Source organism: Neltuma alba, unplaced genomic scaffold (genome assembly GCF_004799145.2).
Source record: "Neltuma alba isolate B1F8T4 unplaced genomic scaffold, ASM479914v2 tig00010554_pilon, whole genome shotgun sequence".
In the NCBI taxonomy this organism is placed as follows: Eukaryota; Viridiplantae; Streptophyta; class Magnoliopsida; order Fabales; family Fabaceae; genus Neltuma; species Neltuma alba.
Window position 1 is genome coordinate 107,881 of NW_021635421.1, and position 16,280 is coordinate 124,160.

Below are 16,280 nucleotides of genomic sequence, written 5' to 3' on the forward strand. Positions count from 1 at the left end.
TTATTTACTTTTTCTTTCAATCATTAACGAAGAACGTTCAAGCATGTTAGGATTTTTCATGCACCATCTTATTATAAGTGTGAGAACTAAATATTTAATTCATATATATATATTAAAAAAATTAGTTATTTATAATAAATGTACGGTGATTTTTTAAAATATTTTTAATCTCATTAGAAACTAATTTTATTGATGAAAACTCCCCCTTTTAATTAATGGGGATGGTTTGCAGGGAGAAATCATAAATTTAAAAAAGAAAATAGGTTGATACTACCTCCAGTTCTAAATATAAGATTTAGTTAGATATTTAATTTGATTATAAACATAATATTCCAATTCACTTTATTTTTATATTTATCTATTTTTTTCAATAATTTTTAGAGTAAGTGTAAGAATAGTTTTAATACATATAATTAACTAAATATTTAAAAAAATATCACTTATTTATTATAAATAATCAGTTATTTATTTTTTAATATTTACAAATCAGTTACAGCTCAGCTAATTTTGAGGTTTGGAAATGAAGGCGGTACTAATAATAACGAGATGAAACCTCACGCCGCTTAACAATTATTCTCTTTTCCCTGACAAAGATTATATAACGGCAGTCCTACGATCCTCACAAGGCATTCGCTCTGGGGTTTTCGAGAATATATGCCGTACCCTTCCTCCCCTGTACGACCAGCATTCCTCAAAACACAAGTGGAAATCGAAATATGAATCATAAAAGAGGCCAACAGGGAAGGGGGGGGGGGACAAGAACATGTACACACGCATATATGCAGTGAATTATTCCCTCCAAACAATCAAATCCCATGTGACACATGACGCTTTGATTTTACGGATTGGACTAACCATGAATTAATATAGACACAAACATATTAATTAAAAGGGTGATTTTTCTAAATTTTGTCATGTTCAAAGGCTTCCACCGACGGTATATCCCAGCTTTTCCCCCTCGCTTCATGAGGGTATCATACAAATAGATTTATTTTCATTGAAAGTAAAAGGGGCAAAAAAAAAAAAAAAAGAATATGGGAGTGTGAATGATCTTGATCTGTTAAGGGTTGCTTTCGCTGCTGCTTCTGGAGTGAGCAGCATTTTGGACATTAGGAGCAAAAAAAGAGTAAGAGAGTCAAAAACTGCTTTCTGGGTTGTAAGAGCAAGATTCCCTCTGCAAAAGATATGATTCTGATTAGAATGATACAATTACAGCATACCCTTTTCTTTCACCATCCAAATATTGCAAAGGACAAATTGGTTAGCCTTGTCGTGTACCATGTGCTTCAAATTGCTCCCACATTACACAAACACTGATCTATATATATATATATATATATATGTAGAGAGAGAGAGAGAGAGAGCACAAAAATGAAGCATCTTTTTCCCTTCTCCATCACAGAACAAAACCTCAAAAAGCTAACTTCACAGAAAGCAAATTTGCAGTATTAAGAGGAGACACAGAAATGCCAGGCTTGGAGGCAGCAGCAGTGGAGGGATTCAGAACCTTGACTGAGACTAAAGCTTGGGACTATGTTGTAGTATGGAAGTATGGCGATGATCCAACAAGGTAAATAATACTACCAGGAAAAAGGTGAAACAAACCCATTTCTTAAATCAGTCTATCCGATGGAAAAATCTGATCTTTCTTCTTCTTCTTCTTCTTGTTCTTCTCTAGATTTATTGAGTGGATGGGCTGCTGTTGTGTTGGGGGATGTAATGGAGGCAAGAACGAAGAGGAAAAGGAGGAAGAACATAGACTGGGTCGTAGATGTAGGGATAGTCACTATCAGCATCCAGTGAGAACCAAGGCTTGTGAGGCCCTTGCTCTGCTTCCTTATACAATGCCACTTTATTCTGGGTATAATAACTATTTCTGAAATTTTGATTCGGGTTTGCTTATACTTTACACAAAGGAAATTAAAATCACTAACAGGATAGTAATTTGATCTAGTGTTCATGGAGACGTGGCAATATCAAAACAACCTCAATGGCTTTCCCAGGTAATGAAAGTTTATTCCTAAGAGTAAGATGTTGACCCAAGTAGTAGATCACCTGTTTGATTTTCTTCCTCCGTAAATGACATAAATCTATTCTTTTTCATTTTCCATTTATATTTCCTCTCAAAATTGCCAGACTGGTGAAAGTTAAAACTTTCTTGGCTTATAAATAGTGAATTTTTTATTGGTTTTATATAATATATATATTCATATATCATATAAAATCTGAAAAAGCAATACAATGACAGGATTCAACAGGAACGCAAGTTTTGATCCCTATTATTGGTGGTATTATAGAGCTCTTCTCAGCAGAGACTGTAAGATCTATGAATCTTTATACTTACCTTTCATCATCTCTATCTGAAAGTTCCAAGTTTACGCAATTAAACCTTCATGTTTCACAGGTACCAAAAGATTCAAGGATCATAGAGTTGATAACTGCACGTTGCTGTCTCCCTATGAAAAATGAAGCCATTTCTGAACATCCACCGTTAGATTCATGCTACCCACAAAGCTTAATTTCTAGCATACACACATCTGCAGTAGAGCAGTGCATCTCTCACCCAAGCATTGAAGGATCCTCCAGTGGATCATATCCTTCAAATGAAACTCCAAAAGAACATCAAAGAGGTTTGGATTTCCAGTGCGGCACTCTGGAAGAAGATAAACCAGAGTTGGTCAGAAGACCTCAAAGGGAATTCTATACATCTAAAAATCTTGTCACAGAGAGGAATAGGAGGAGCAGGATAAAAGATGGGCTTTATGCTCTACGAGCTTTGGTCCCAAAGATAACCAAGGTACAGAGATGATTATGCGACCCTGTGTGTGTGTGTGTGTGTGTGTGTGACAGATTATTGAATCTCCTTCATCTTGTTCAGTATTGAATCTGCTGATTTATTTCTGGCAGATGGATAGGGCATCCATTGTTGGAGATGCCATTGATTATATAAAGGAACTGCAAGAACAAGAAAAAGGACTTAGACACAAGATCACAGCTTTGGAAGAAGAGGATCATAGAAAGAACAAACCACAGTGGAGGAGGCCAATATTGAAGGAACAAAGAGGAACCAGAAGTTTGCATCTTGATGAGCCCATCCAAAATTCCTCTGATTCCACAAAAAGGACCCAGATGGAGGTAGAAAAAGAGAGTAATAGAATGAACTCTGCTTCACAATTTTTCAAAGCCATGAATGAAACTACATATTAGAGACTGAAATTTTTTCTAGCATGTTTTCAGGTGCAGGTTGAAGTGAACCAGATTGGGAAGAGAGAGTTTCTTGTGAAGATACAATGTGAGAAGAAGAGAGGAGGGTTTGCAAGATTGATGGAGACTATCCATTTGTTTGGACTGCAGGTAACTGATGCCAATGTGAACGCTTTCGGTGGCGAAGTAGTGAATATTCTGACTGTTAAGGTAAGGGTCTAAGAAATCAAAGCCAACAGTAATTAGTAAATATTATGCTTTTTTGATCAAAAGATAGGGTGTTTAGACAGTTAATCACACATTGGGACTTTTTTTGTTCCATACACAGGCAAATAAGCTTGATATTCACCCAGACATTTTGAGAGATTATTTAACTAAGCAAGCTGGTTCTCAAGAAAGAGGAGTTGATGTTGAGTTCACGAAGGCTTAAGAGATCCTTTAAACAATTGTGAAAGTTTAGTTTCAGATAGTTAACAACTAGTTACTTATCTGTAAATCACCGGACATGCTACAGTTTAATGAAAAATGTTGAAATCAAAGCATGTGGAAGCAACTGTGAATTTTGTTATGACGGAGTTGGGTAATAGCTTACAAGTAGTCTATTAGTTTCATGAAGAAAGATCATATGAAACTAACATGACTTCCAGACCTTTCTCTATTTTGGAATATAACAGCAAGATTACAAAATGATTAATCAGCCCGACCTAGCATCATATCATAAGGTCGATGTAATTCAGGAGGTCTCATTAAATGAATGAGATATCTAATGATACAAGTAATAAATAGATAACCTCAACAAGTTTGCCTTTTTACAAGCCTTTGAACATCCCCAGTATTTGATAAAATAAAATAAAAAATGGGGGAAATAAAGTTGATGAAACTGAGGACAGAGGCAAATGATGGTTCGACGGTCAATCTAACGTCCCATTTGGCCACCTTTTTTTTTCTTCCGGGTGAAGAAAATGCTTTTCCAAACCCAAAAATTAAGTGCTCCAGGAGAATGTGAAAACCATGGCATTTGGATAAAGCACAAGAAGAGTTTCAGCATTTTCAGCATTCTGAGTGCTGCTAACATCCGTTTCCTCGTATGAGTATGCCCAGTGTTGCTACTATGCGCGTGCCCTCATATTTGGCCCTACTAACTACTAAGTCCTTCTACTTGCATTGAAAGCCCGGCACTCTGACTCCCCGCTTGAAGTGCCCTTGAGCCATGAATGTTGTTGTCCAGAAAGCTCTACTGAAGAACAGCAATCTCCACTGTCCCTATCAAATTCAGATTCACTACAGCTGTCAATGGCCATCTTCCTGAACTTCATAATAGCGTCTTCACTATAGTGGCCATCATCATAAATGGTGCTCTGACCATATTTAACCCCATTTGATAAATCACATGATTCATCTTGACTATCCAATGCTCTTACCACCTGATAAGAAAATAGATAAGCTTAGTTTGACATAGAAATACTGGACAATTAAGTAATTGTGTCAAAAACAGTTAATGTGTACCAAAAGTTTCGGTTTCTTGGTATTACCTGAACCATACGAGGCCGTTTTGGAGCAGAATGGCGAACACATGCTGCAGCAGCTTCAATCATTCTGCACATCTCGCTCTCCACAAATTGCTTGTTAAGCCTTTCGTCCTCTAATTCGCTGAAGTCTCGGGTCTCAATAGCACGATGAAGAAGGGGACGAGCCTGCATATAGTGGCAGGGTATGTTAATCTGGACTAAAAGAAAACACAACTGCTTCCGGAAGTTGAATGTGTTGTATTATAAAAAAAAAACTCTCAAATTGATTCCTTTGGTGCAAGAAACTCCGGAATGATATATTGGGTTAAATGCAATATGGGAAAATTGTAATTTCTAAACAATAGTAAGAATGATGGACACGTCTGTGGGTTGCTAGACCCTTCCTATTGCTCCTCAAAAGCAAAATTTAAGACGGTACCTAGATTTTTAGTTGGTCTCCTGAATATAAATTCTACAAAAAGGGAAAGATTACTTGGATATATTTCTGATGCCTTAAAATTGAATCAACAGAAATATATATTCTTTTTTTTTTTACTAATTACGCATGATCTACTTGGAGAGTGGATTTGAAGGTGTTTCCTTGAACATATGTACAAATAATAGCATCAGTTTGTCTCTAGTCATGAACAAAGCATCGCCTACATCGATTTTTTTTTTTTTTTGACCAGACGCCTATATCGAAATTGAAACACCGTTCCTAGAGGAAATAAGCTTGTGTTAATGGCCGTATTATGTGTTACTCTTTGCTTCTTCTGTTCACACAACTAATATGCCCTAGAACCAAATAAACACAATTCCAGGACAATAATTTTAAAAAGACATTATTTTATACGTTATTTACGATCCAGAAGATTTCATTTTCATTCAAATGGATAGCAGAGAGACAGGAACAAAGAAGAGGAAAACAAAAATTTCGAAGTTTACTTGATAAATTAAATACAAGGTTCCTGCATACCCACTCAACCAAACTTTCTTCTCCCACGGGCCGCGTCTGATCGACAGGTTTCCTCCCTGTTATGAGTTCAAGGAGGACAACTCCGAAGGAGAAAACATCTGATCTATCGGTCAATTTTCCGCTTGTTGCATACTCTGGAGCCATGTACCTGTGAAGTGAAGGAGAAAACATCAAATCTATCCGGCAGCATTCCACTTGTTGCATGTTTTGGTGTTACTAAAGTACATTTTCTATGCATTATATCCCTTCACAGATAAGAAATTTAATCATAAAATACACCTTAAAGGCAGTTTCAAAACCCTTAAAAGACAAGCCAACTTATTGAAGTCTACCTGACTTCTACAGTGAAAGTGATGAATTAATTAATTGTGAATTTGTGATCATAAATCTAACTGGCAGATGAATACTGAGTAATGAACATCTCCAGAACCCATGCTAAATAAAGTCCACCAATTGTTTTTCATATCATCATAAATAAGGGGAGCTTTTTCTTTCTATTGTCCTGGAAGGTATTTCCTAATGAAAGCTAGTGCCAGAATTTACAGCTTTATGTTGAGACAAATAAAACCTACCCAAAAGTCCCCATAACCCGAGTTGATACGTGCGTGTTATCATCGTCATGTAGCCTAGCAAGTCCAAAGTCTGCAACCTGTGTTAAAAGAACATCAAACTAGAATACAGAGCAGCACATTTTTGGTAAAAAATAAAGGTATTCACTAACATACCTGTGCCTCAAACGCATTATCCAAAAGTATGTTTGCCGACTTAATATCTCTGTGGATAATTTTTGGGTTGCCTGGAAATAGATCAGATATTTATCAGCTCCAAAAAGCTCGCAGTTGCCATGGGCAAGGAAAAAAATTCACGTAACAGGAAAGATTAGCGATCATTTAACTTGTGCGTGGAATACATATGCATAGCAAAGCCAATTTCTATGTGCTCTTTTTTAATTAAATAAAAGGTTAACGTAATTTTTAATCCATCATGTTTATTCTCATTTTAGTTTTTACCTCTCAAGTTTCAAATCATAGGTTTTGGTTCCTCAGGTTGCTTTTCACTTAAAACATTAGTTCCTATAATTCAATGGAACCAAAAGTTATGATTTGAAACTTGAACAAACTTGAGGGATTAAAGATTATATTAATCCCTTAAATAAACAATGAACACGAAGGTGGTCTTATAGTTGATGAAAAATATGGAGAGAAGATATAAAGCGATTCAACAATGAACTCCTGAAACGTAAAATGAACTTTTTAAAATACTAAACCTTAAAGGAAAGTCATTTTTGTACGACAGAATACCAGTATAAAATTGCAAATCTATTAATGCTTACATATTTCTGCAAATGTCATCAAACATCGTGCACAACTAAGAGATAATATTGCTGTATTCAAGGTATCAAATTGTTTGCTTTCAGACATTACAAATTCATAAAATTATAATTGTTTACAGTCAGGCACGTGTGTGTGTGTGTGTGTGTGTGATTGTTTACAGGGATAAGTTTTTTGTGTTAGTTGACGTCCAGCGGGAAAAAAAAAATCAGCAGATGGAGAGAAGTTTCCCAAGTCTTAAAGGCATAAATAGTCGTTATAATGAAATGGCAATGTATAAAAACATCCTTACAGTCTTCATGCAAATATGCTAAGCCTTTTGCAGAGCCAATTGCAATCTTCATCCTCTTCTCCCAATCTAAGACTTTCACTCCTCTGGCTGTCAGTAGATAAAAATAATCCAGAAATGAGAATCAAGCTATAGATAGAAGAAACATAAAAAAGTTCTACGGAGTAGACAAGAAAGAAAAAAGGGAACTCACATTACCATGCAAGTGATATTCAAGAGTTTTATTGGGAAGGAACTCATAGATAAGCACTCTTCGGTGATCAGCTATGCAATAGCCAACTAATGATACCAAATGCCGATGATGAACTCGGCTTATAATTTCAACCTCTGCCCTAAATTCCCGTTCACCCTGGCCGCTGCCAGCCTTAAGCTGCTTCACGGCAACTTCTTTTCCATCTGAAAGCCAACCCTTGTACACACGACCAAATCCCCCCTCCCCTATAATATTTTCACTAGAAAATCTCTGAGTTATCTCCGTGATCTGCTCATAGCTAAAAGATATCTGACCATTATTCCAGGGCGAGTCTGGACTCGCAAAATGTTGCACAGCTTCTGCTTGATTCCCACTTTTACTGCTGGGAGAAGTTGGAGCTTGGGAAGTATAAAAACCCTCTTGTGCATAATTCGCTTTCCCAGGCTGCTGGGCATAGTAAAACCCTTCCCTACCTGATGACCAAAACCTTTAGATAATAAGTGCTGAAGAGCGAAGACCATTTCATCTCCAATCTCAAAAGGTGAAGTAAAAGCTTGTGAACAGTGAACAATTTCAAACACCTCTCTTCAAACAAAAAATTAATTGAAACTGAATGTAAACAAAACAAATTTTAACCCAAAATCTGTTAAACAAAAGATCATGAATAATGTTATTATAATCTTCAGGTGTCAAACGAAGCACAGGAGAGTAGTAGCTTGCCGCAAACCTAATACCTGGTTTCTTATATAAGGTATTGGCAGCGTCATAATGTGTAGCATGGGCCACTTTTTGTTTTTTCTTCCTCTTTACCACGAAAACAATCAACACCGCGAGCAGGATAAAACCGAGAACTCCGGCCACAGCATAACCAATGTAATTGTCTGAACTACCACTGCTGCTGCTACTTGTTGACGACGAGAGAGACATGGATCCACTCGAAGAACCGCTTGAGCTTGTGGTGGAAGGTGAGTGCGGCAGCGGAGGAGGGCTCCACGTCCTTGGCGGCGGAGCAGAGCTAGGTGTATTTGGTGAGCCAGTGGCAACTGAAGGGGAAACAGTACTTGAAGGAGGTGGTGATGCGTTGCCGGTAGCTGATGAATTATTTGGGGGTCCCGGTGTCAGTGGTGCAGACGAGTTCTGCGATAAAGGCGGAGATGAAGGTGGAGTTGGATGTGCGGATGGAGGCGGAGAAGATTGATCAGGTGGAGGTGGGGATTGTGATGGTGGTGGAGGTGACGGTGACGGTGACGGTGACTTTGGGGGAGGAGACGACGGTGGTGGAGACCGTTGAGGAGGAGGAGGAGACGATGGCGGTGGTGACCGAGATGATGGCGGCGGTGACCGTTTAGGAGGAGGAGACGATGGTGGAGGTGGCGAAGATTGTGGTGGTGATGGAGGCGGTGACGATGGAGGGGGCGAAGAAGAGGGTGGCGGTCGTGATGGAGGCGGGCTTGATGAAGGCGGTGGAGAACTCGTCGGAGGAGGCGGAGAACCCGACGGAGGCGAGGTCGATGGAGAAATTTGTGGCGTAGAATCCGTACTATTGGACGAGGAGGGAGAATCAGGCGATGAAGCCGTATTCTCGGTGGACAATTTAAAAGAAAACGATATCCCACTTGATTTCGAGTCAGAATCGACGTTGGAGCTTCGTGAAGCCATTTCTGATTCTGAGATCAGAAATTTCCCAACGCGATTCCGAGAACGACCGGCCAATCTAAACCTACCTCGATTCGGCATTCATTCCAAAGAAAAGCAAACGGGTGTGAAAATAAAGATACCAAAAAACAAAACAAAAACAGAGAAGTGTATTCCAATAAAAACAGTTTCCGGAGAGCCAAACTTTGGTTTTCCAAATGAAAACAGAAAGAACAACAAAAACAGAGCAGAAAACTAACAAGGTGGCTGGAAAAGCAACTGGAATTGTGAAAACGAGAAGCCATCTGGGCAAAGTAATTGAAGCATAGGCCCCGAAAAATTCTCGCGTTTCTAATTATAAGAAGAAGATAGTAAGGCTGTTTGTTTTCATAATTTTGGCGCGTTTTTTAATTTGTTTCTTCTCTTCCAGTCGCTCTGTGAAGTGTGAAGCAAGCCAGGTGGTCGCTCTTGCTTGCTCTGTTTCACTCCTTAACTTTCGGGTTACCGCGCAAAGTGCACCGGGTCGAGCTCCCCCACTGCAAGTTTATAACCGCACAGGATCCGACCCGTCAGATCGCGCTCATAATCGGTGGGAATTCATAACTATGCTTGTGAACTGATTTTTTTTAAAAAAAAAAATTAATCTTTTAATCCTTCAACTATTGACTCATTTATAATTCATTTTTTTAATTATAATTCAGTACGACTCTGTTTCTTAACTTTTAACTTTTTTATAACTCAGTTCCTTATCTTTGCCTTTTTTAATATTATGATTCTTGTCATCTCCAACTAATCATAAGTCATCCTTTGCAGTAAGAATGGGTAAGAAAATCACTTCCAGCTCAGCACCACATAAGCAACCAAGAGAGAGGACCGGAGAAGACGGTGAAGAGGGAAAAATAAAAAAGAAAACACGTTATAAACCCAGTACAAGAAACGAAGAAGAATCTGAATTGAGTTAAGTAAGACGAGTCAAATTAGGGTGTTCGGAAAAAAACAAAAAAGAATAATCTCTAGAAGGGAGAGAGGAAACGAGTTCGAAAATGATCGTAAATAGTGAGGAAATTCCAAAGTAAATCTATTAGATATGAAATGTGCAAAATGCGAAGATGATGGGAAGTATCTCTGAAAAAAAACAAACAAGAGTAACCATATAATCACACCAAATTAAAAAAAAAAAAAAAAAACATTCAAATTGCGAACGACCACACATATAGAAGACAACCCACCTATCATACCTGTCCTCCTCTTGCATCTTCATGTTTTTTGAAATGAAGAACCAAATGCCATATCCTATTATCACGTGTTGTGACACTTTTAGCCCATTCATCGTATTACAACTTTGATTTCCCAGATTTTTCTTAAAAACCCAAAAAAAAAAAAAGATTGATTTTTAAAAAAATCTTTAAAAATGATATTAGACATGTCGGAACTGATTGTCCTCTCATTTCATGGTAGCGTGTCTTGCTCTTACAAATTAAACCAAAGAAGAGTACTTTGCTGAAAAAAGTCTATAGCATTTGGCCACATATATAGGATGACTGTACTGGGCTCTACAATCTTTTAAAAAGTTTGCAGCATTTTTATGGTGGGTTCTCAGCAGTTCAGATCCTTCTTCATCACCTGTACAGCGTTCGTTGCGTCGTCGTCTTCTTTTTCCCCGTCGCCTTTTTTTCCCTCTTCATCACCTTCTTCGCCGCTCATCCCATCTTCTTTGGTTACGTGGAGCTGAGTTGGAGGTGCCATTCTTGCCACAGAGGATGACTCAATTAGTTGGAAATGACAATGACCATAATATAAAAAATACAAAAATTAAGGGACCAAGTCATAGGCAAGTCAAAAATTTAGGGATTGAGTTGTACTGAGGTATAGTTAAGGACTGAATTATAAGTGAGTAAATAGTTGAACTTTTCTCTTTTATTTTTAAGGACTGAAAAATCTGATTGTTTAAGGGGGTGTTTGGCAAAACCAAAACCTAGATTTCAGAATCACTTTTCCACAAAACGAGTAACCTCCTCCACATATTTACTTCGTAATCCGTAAAAACACTTCTGAAACCATGGTTTGGTTTTATCCAAACACCCCATGGGAAATAGTGTTGACTATTATTTTACTTGTAAATTTCTTTTATGTAAATGATAAATACTCGTAGTTTGACCGATATATTTGTGTTACATAGATGATAAATTATTTGAGAGTAGCCTTCTTTTACAAATTAATTTATGAAGTTGGTCTTTTAGTATAATTATTTTTTTCCTATTTTTTCCAAATGGGGATAAAATGAAATTTTTTGGGGACTTAATTGTATAGAATTATGAAATTTGTGGGTCAAAGAATAATTAAAAGAATTTAAGAGAAAATAATAATACAAAATTTATATTTTTACAATTTATGGCCAAGGGCAAATACGAGCTTTATCTTCAGTTGAGAATTTGAGCTGTGCTGATATGTTTTCAATATTTTTAATATGGTTGAGCTTGAAAAATAGGAGAAAAATGACTTTTCAAATTCGGGAGGGTAGCCCATTTTTATTTTATTTAATTTTTTTAAAAGTCATCCTATCATCTAAATAGTATTTGGATAAAAACCAAATTATAATTTTAAAAATAATTTTTATGATATACGAACTAAATATATAAAAGAATTTGTTCTGATTTAAAAAAATACTTTTTTAAAAGCATTTTTGGAATGTTCCAAATAACCCTATCACTGAGTGCTTAGATAGCCTTTTATTTTAATAGAAACAAAATTTAAAATAAATCTTATTTGCATAAAATCAAATAAATAATATTATAAATGACAATAACAAATTCTAAACTTATAAATATATTCTCCACAGTACTGGGCAAATTCTACTTAACAATGGGAAACATATATATATATATATATTTATATATATAATATTCAGAATACAAGTTTTTCCACTAAAAAATAATGAAACAATTAAAACCCTAAGTTAAAGCTTGACTAATGCAAATCCAAGCTGATCATCAAATCTTCTAAACGACCATAATTGAACAACATCACCAACTTGAAAATTATTACACTTCACAATATCGTACCAATGATGAGTCAGATTATACGTAAAACAGCCAGTCATTGACCATCTTTTCAAAACTAGGTCAAACTCTTCAAGATTTGGATCCAAAACCAACACAGGAATGCCCTGAAGCTTCTTAGTTTCTGCATCTTTCGCCATTAACAACTCTGATTCTTGAGGTTTGAGAAAATCTTCAGCTTCCATCAAGATCTTGTTCTTTGGAAACGAAAAGCGATCATTGGTTTTACACAAATCACTCTTGTAAAGCTTCTTCTCTATTATCATTCTGATATTATAGCCTCCATTATCGTCGATCCTTTTCTTGAGCTTCCATGGCAGCATCAATGGCGAACGGGTAATCAAGTCCAGCAATTGTGGAGGTTTCGATCGATTCTTCTTGTTTACAGGAAGAAGTTTGAATTCAAATGGTGAGATACGATCATTTGATGATCCTTTAAATGAAGGAGAAGTGTTATTTTCATCAAGAATCTTTCTCTTTTTGTTGGTTCTCCAGCTTTGTTCTTCTTCTTCTTCTTCCACTTCCATCATCGTCTTTCTTGATATCTGATTCTCGGTGATAAGCTCTGTTTGAGACATATCGATCTCTTTAATTATCTCTCTCTCTCTCTCTCTATGATTCTCTTCTTCTCTATGCTTTTCACTTTATTACTCAGTTCTCTTTTATCTCTCAGTGAGGTGTGTGAACTTCAAGTATGAGGCTTGTCCCATATATATGTATATGGAGTAAGGGAGATAGAGATGGGAGGAGAGAGAATTTAAGAATCCATTTTCACACAAATCTTTGGAGGTGATTTGATTGGTTAAAGAAGATTTAGTAGAATTTTTAAAATTTTATCCATACCAATATTTGTTATTAAAAAGATTTATGTGCGAAAATTTGATTGTGAAAATTTGAGTTCATGGATATAAGTAAATGTGCTTATATAAGTTTTATCCTTGATTCAATATTAAGAAGAAATTCACTATTTAATATATGACATTGAGATTTTATTTTAATAACAATAAAAGTATTTAGATAATTTTATATTTAAGATAATTGCATATTATTTTAAAAGTAAATACATAGAAAAACATATTTTAAAACAAAATTAAGCGTCTATTTTTATGTGAGTATAAATTGAAAAGAAATTGAAAATGAGGGTCCTTAAAATATTTCAGGATTAAAATTAATTAATTAAAAATAAAAATTTAAAATAATTTATTAACAATATAAATAATAAACTTAATGCGATAATCAATATTCAATCTCATTTCATTTAAGTATGCGAAATATAGAACAAAATTAAGTGTCTTCCTATTGAAAATATGTTTTTAAATTGTGAAGATATACTATTTGAAAGAATTTTAAATAAGATATATATATTTCGCACATTTGAATAATAGAGCTTATTCTGGTAAAAAAAAAGAAGGAAAATGAAAATATATCATATTTAATATATGCATATGTATAAAACATCGTTTATATTAAAATTCTTTAAAATTCGTGCGAATAATGTTAAAAATAAAAAATCAAATATTTTTAAGAAGTTAATTCGAATTAAATTATTAAGTTTGCTTTATCTACATTTTCAACCAGATAGTTATTTCCATGAATTTGAGGCTAAATGAACATTAAAATCACAAACAGCTATTTTTTTCCCATAAATTTCCCAAGAATTAGTCAAAACGATGCTTGAGAAAATTGAAAAATGTTTTTAAAATTTTATTAGATAATTGTAAATAATTTTGAATTATATTTATATTTAAACTAAATTATTTAAATATGAATAAAATCAAACTAAATAAAGGTCAATCGGGCATGCAAATTTTTTAAGGAAAAAAATTAAGTAAAGTTGTTTTTATCCATTATATCAAGTTCTCCCATCATATGTTGTCATGTGTCTTTTTTCCTTTTATACATGTGAATTTATAATTAAATGTCATAAAATACTTATATTTCAAAAATAAGACATGTAGTCATGTGTAATTGAAAATTTTGATATAATTGATATAAAAAACTTGATGTAAATATTAGAAAAAATTACAAATAAAGACCCCCAATATGTAAAATTGTGATTTGGGACTTTGAATTTAGAAAATAGCAAATAAGGACCCGATTCTATTTTTGCAAATATGAAATGTGAGTGAAATGTCTGAAATGCCCCTCAGCCAAATTGTAATTTGGTCTATTGAAATTGTCATTTACTAAAGTGAACTTGTCATTTCTCAAAGTCAACTCATCATTTGGCATACTCTCAGCCAAGTTGTAATTTGGTCTACTAAAATTATTATTCGTTATAATGAACTTTTCATTTCTCATAGTCAACTTGTCATTTGGTTGACGGGCATTTCAGACATTTCACCATGATTTCATATTTGCAAAAATAGGACCAGGTCCTTACTTTCTATTTTCCATATTGATAGCAATTTTACATATTCGAGACTCTTTATTTGTAATTTTCTCTAAATATTATCCAATTTTCATTGTGATTATGCATTTTAATGATTATTTTATAAAATAATAAATTTCAGCCATTCAAAGTTTTATCTAATAAAATTAAGAAAACTGGTAATATGGGATGAAGTCTAACTCAGAAAAAATAGCAAGTTAGGGTTGGCTTGGAAATGACACTTTTCAATTGCACCACCAAACCCACGACCCACGGCTAATTGGCTGGCTAACCTGCATTTATTTTTTATTTGTTTTCAATTTTTTAATTATTATAATTATAGTATTATTTTTATATCCTATCTAAAAAATTTCAAAAATCTATATAATTTATTTGCTATTTTTGATTAAGTATTTAACGAAAAAACAAAAATTTATTATTCTTTACTTATATTGTATAAAAGAAAAAATTTTAAAAATAGAATTTTTAAAAAAAATAATTAGATAACAAACTCAATGCATATAACTCGCATATCTATTACTACCTCCGGTTTTAATTATAAGATCTCATTTATAAATTATAATAGAGGTTTTATAATTAGAACGAGAAGTAGTGTTTCAGTTGCACTCTAAATCAAACTATTTGTCTATATATACAGATTTTACAAAATATTGATATTTTCTGTATACAAAAATTTACTAAATCCTTCTCACAAATAAAATTTTTTGTAAAAAACATTTCCTCAATTTTTCCTATTTTTTGGGCTAATAAATTTATCGTTAATAAAAACCATTATCATTCATATTAATGTCCTAAAAATGTTTTTTTTTCCCCAGTATGCTATTCTTGAAAGGATTAGATGAGTATAATTGAGAAACGGGGCAGCTCGACCTTCCGAAAAGAGCCATTTACAAAGCCTGGACCTTATATTATAGATGAACTTTGGCTGACCCACAGGCTCTTAGGCATTTTTACAAAATTTTATTTTATGGATAAAATTTCGGAGATAATTGATAATTCTTAAAAATTGTTAAATTTGCTTTGTGGTGAGATTTTTATCTGAAAATTTGAGTAATTCTTCTGTTATATGGCTTGGATGATACTGATCACTTTTAAAGCTCATTCCAAAAAACTCTATTTTTCTAACACCAAGTCCTGTTTTTTTTTTTTTTATCGACAACGTAATCCCATATTTTTTAATTATATTTTCAAATTGAGCTAATAGGGATTTATGGGATTCCTCATCTTTGGAAAAAAATACTAAACAATAGTATCATCATTAACATGATCTTCATCACTAAAAATAATAATGCATGTAATATAAATCAAATTATTATCTAAAGTTCAAAGTAGCCAATTTTTTAAAGTTCAAATGAATAAATCATGGTGCTAAACTAAATAAGTGAAACCGTTTTATGAAATTCAATTTAAAAAATAATAACAACTAAATATTTGCAGCATTAGTATTCATATGAATAATTTAAAAAAATAAAATTAAAATGTGCCCACCTTATACAGGACCAATTCGTTTATAATTTAAAGGGAAAAATCTTAAGTCTCATCCTAAAAAAAATTTTGTGGTTACAAGTTACAAGAGCACATACTCATGGAGTTACTCATGCTCTGAAATACTTCCTACACCCAAGCCATAAAGAAAGTGAGAAAGAGAGAAAATGAGATAATACTACCTATTCTTAATATAAAAATAAGATAA

At 34.2% G+C, this 16,280-nt stretch overlaps 3 protein-coding genes across 3 annotated transcripts; 1 reads left to right on the top strand and 2 right to left on the bottom strand.

Annotated features, from left to right (window-relative positions):
- The first annotated feature begins 1,466 nt into the window (after positions 1–1,466).
- On the top strand, positions 1,467–3,634 carry LOC114756962 (transcription factor ABORTED MICROSPORES-like). The gene is made up of 8 exons (XM_028945941.1): positions 1,467–1,570; positions 1,679–1,861; positions 1,955–2,003; positions 2,249–2,317; positions 2,405–2,797; positions 2,908–3,135; positions 3,238–3,414; positions 3,533–3,634. Exons 1-8 carry the CDS (start codon positions 1,467–1,469, stop codon positions 3,632–3,634), a joined length of 1,305 nt encoding a protein of 434 aa, XP_028801774.1.
- Positions 3,635–4,201: 567 nt separating this feature from the next.
- LOC114756963 (proline-rich receptor-like protein kinase PERK13) lies at positions 4,202–9,193 on the bottom strand. Its single transcript, XM_028945943.1, has 8 exons — positions 8,236–9,193; positions 7,507–7,974; positions 7,312–7,398; positions 6,414–6,484; positions 6,261–6,337; positions 5,689–5,836; positions 4,737–4,898; positions 4,202–4,628 (listed from the first exon to the last, which is right to left on the bottom strand). The coding sequence occupies exons 1-8, from the start codon at positions 9,158–9,160 to the stop codon at positions 4,350–4,352; spliced, it is 2,217 nt and encodes a 738-aa protein (XP_028801776.1). The 5' UTR covers positions 9,161–9,193; the 3' UTR covers positions 4,202–4,349.
- A 2,899-nt stretch (positions 9,194–12,092) lies between these two features.
- On the bottom strand, positions 12,093–12,773 carry LOC114756964 (B3 domain-containing protein At2g32645-like). Its single transcript, XM_028945944.1, has one exon. The coding sequence runs from the start codon at positions 12,771–12,773 to the stop codon at positions 12,093–12,095; it is 681 nt and encodes a 226-aa protein (XP_028801777.1).
- Positions 12,774–16,280: the final 3,507 nt, after the last annotated feature.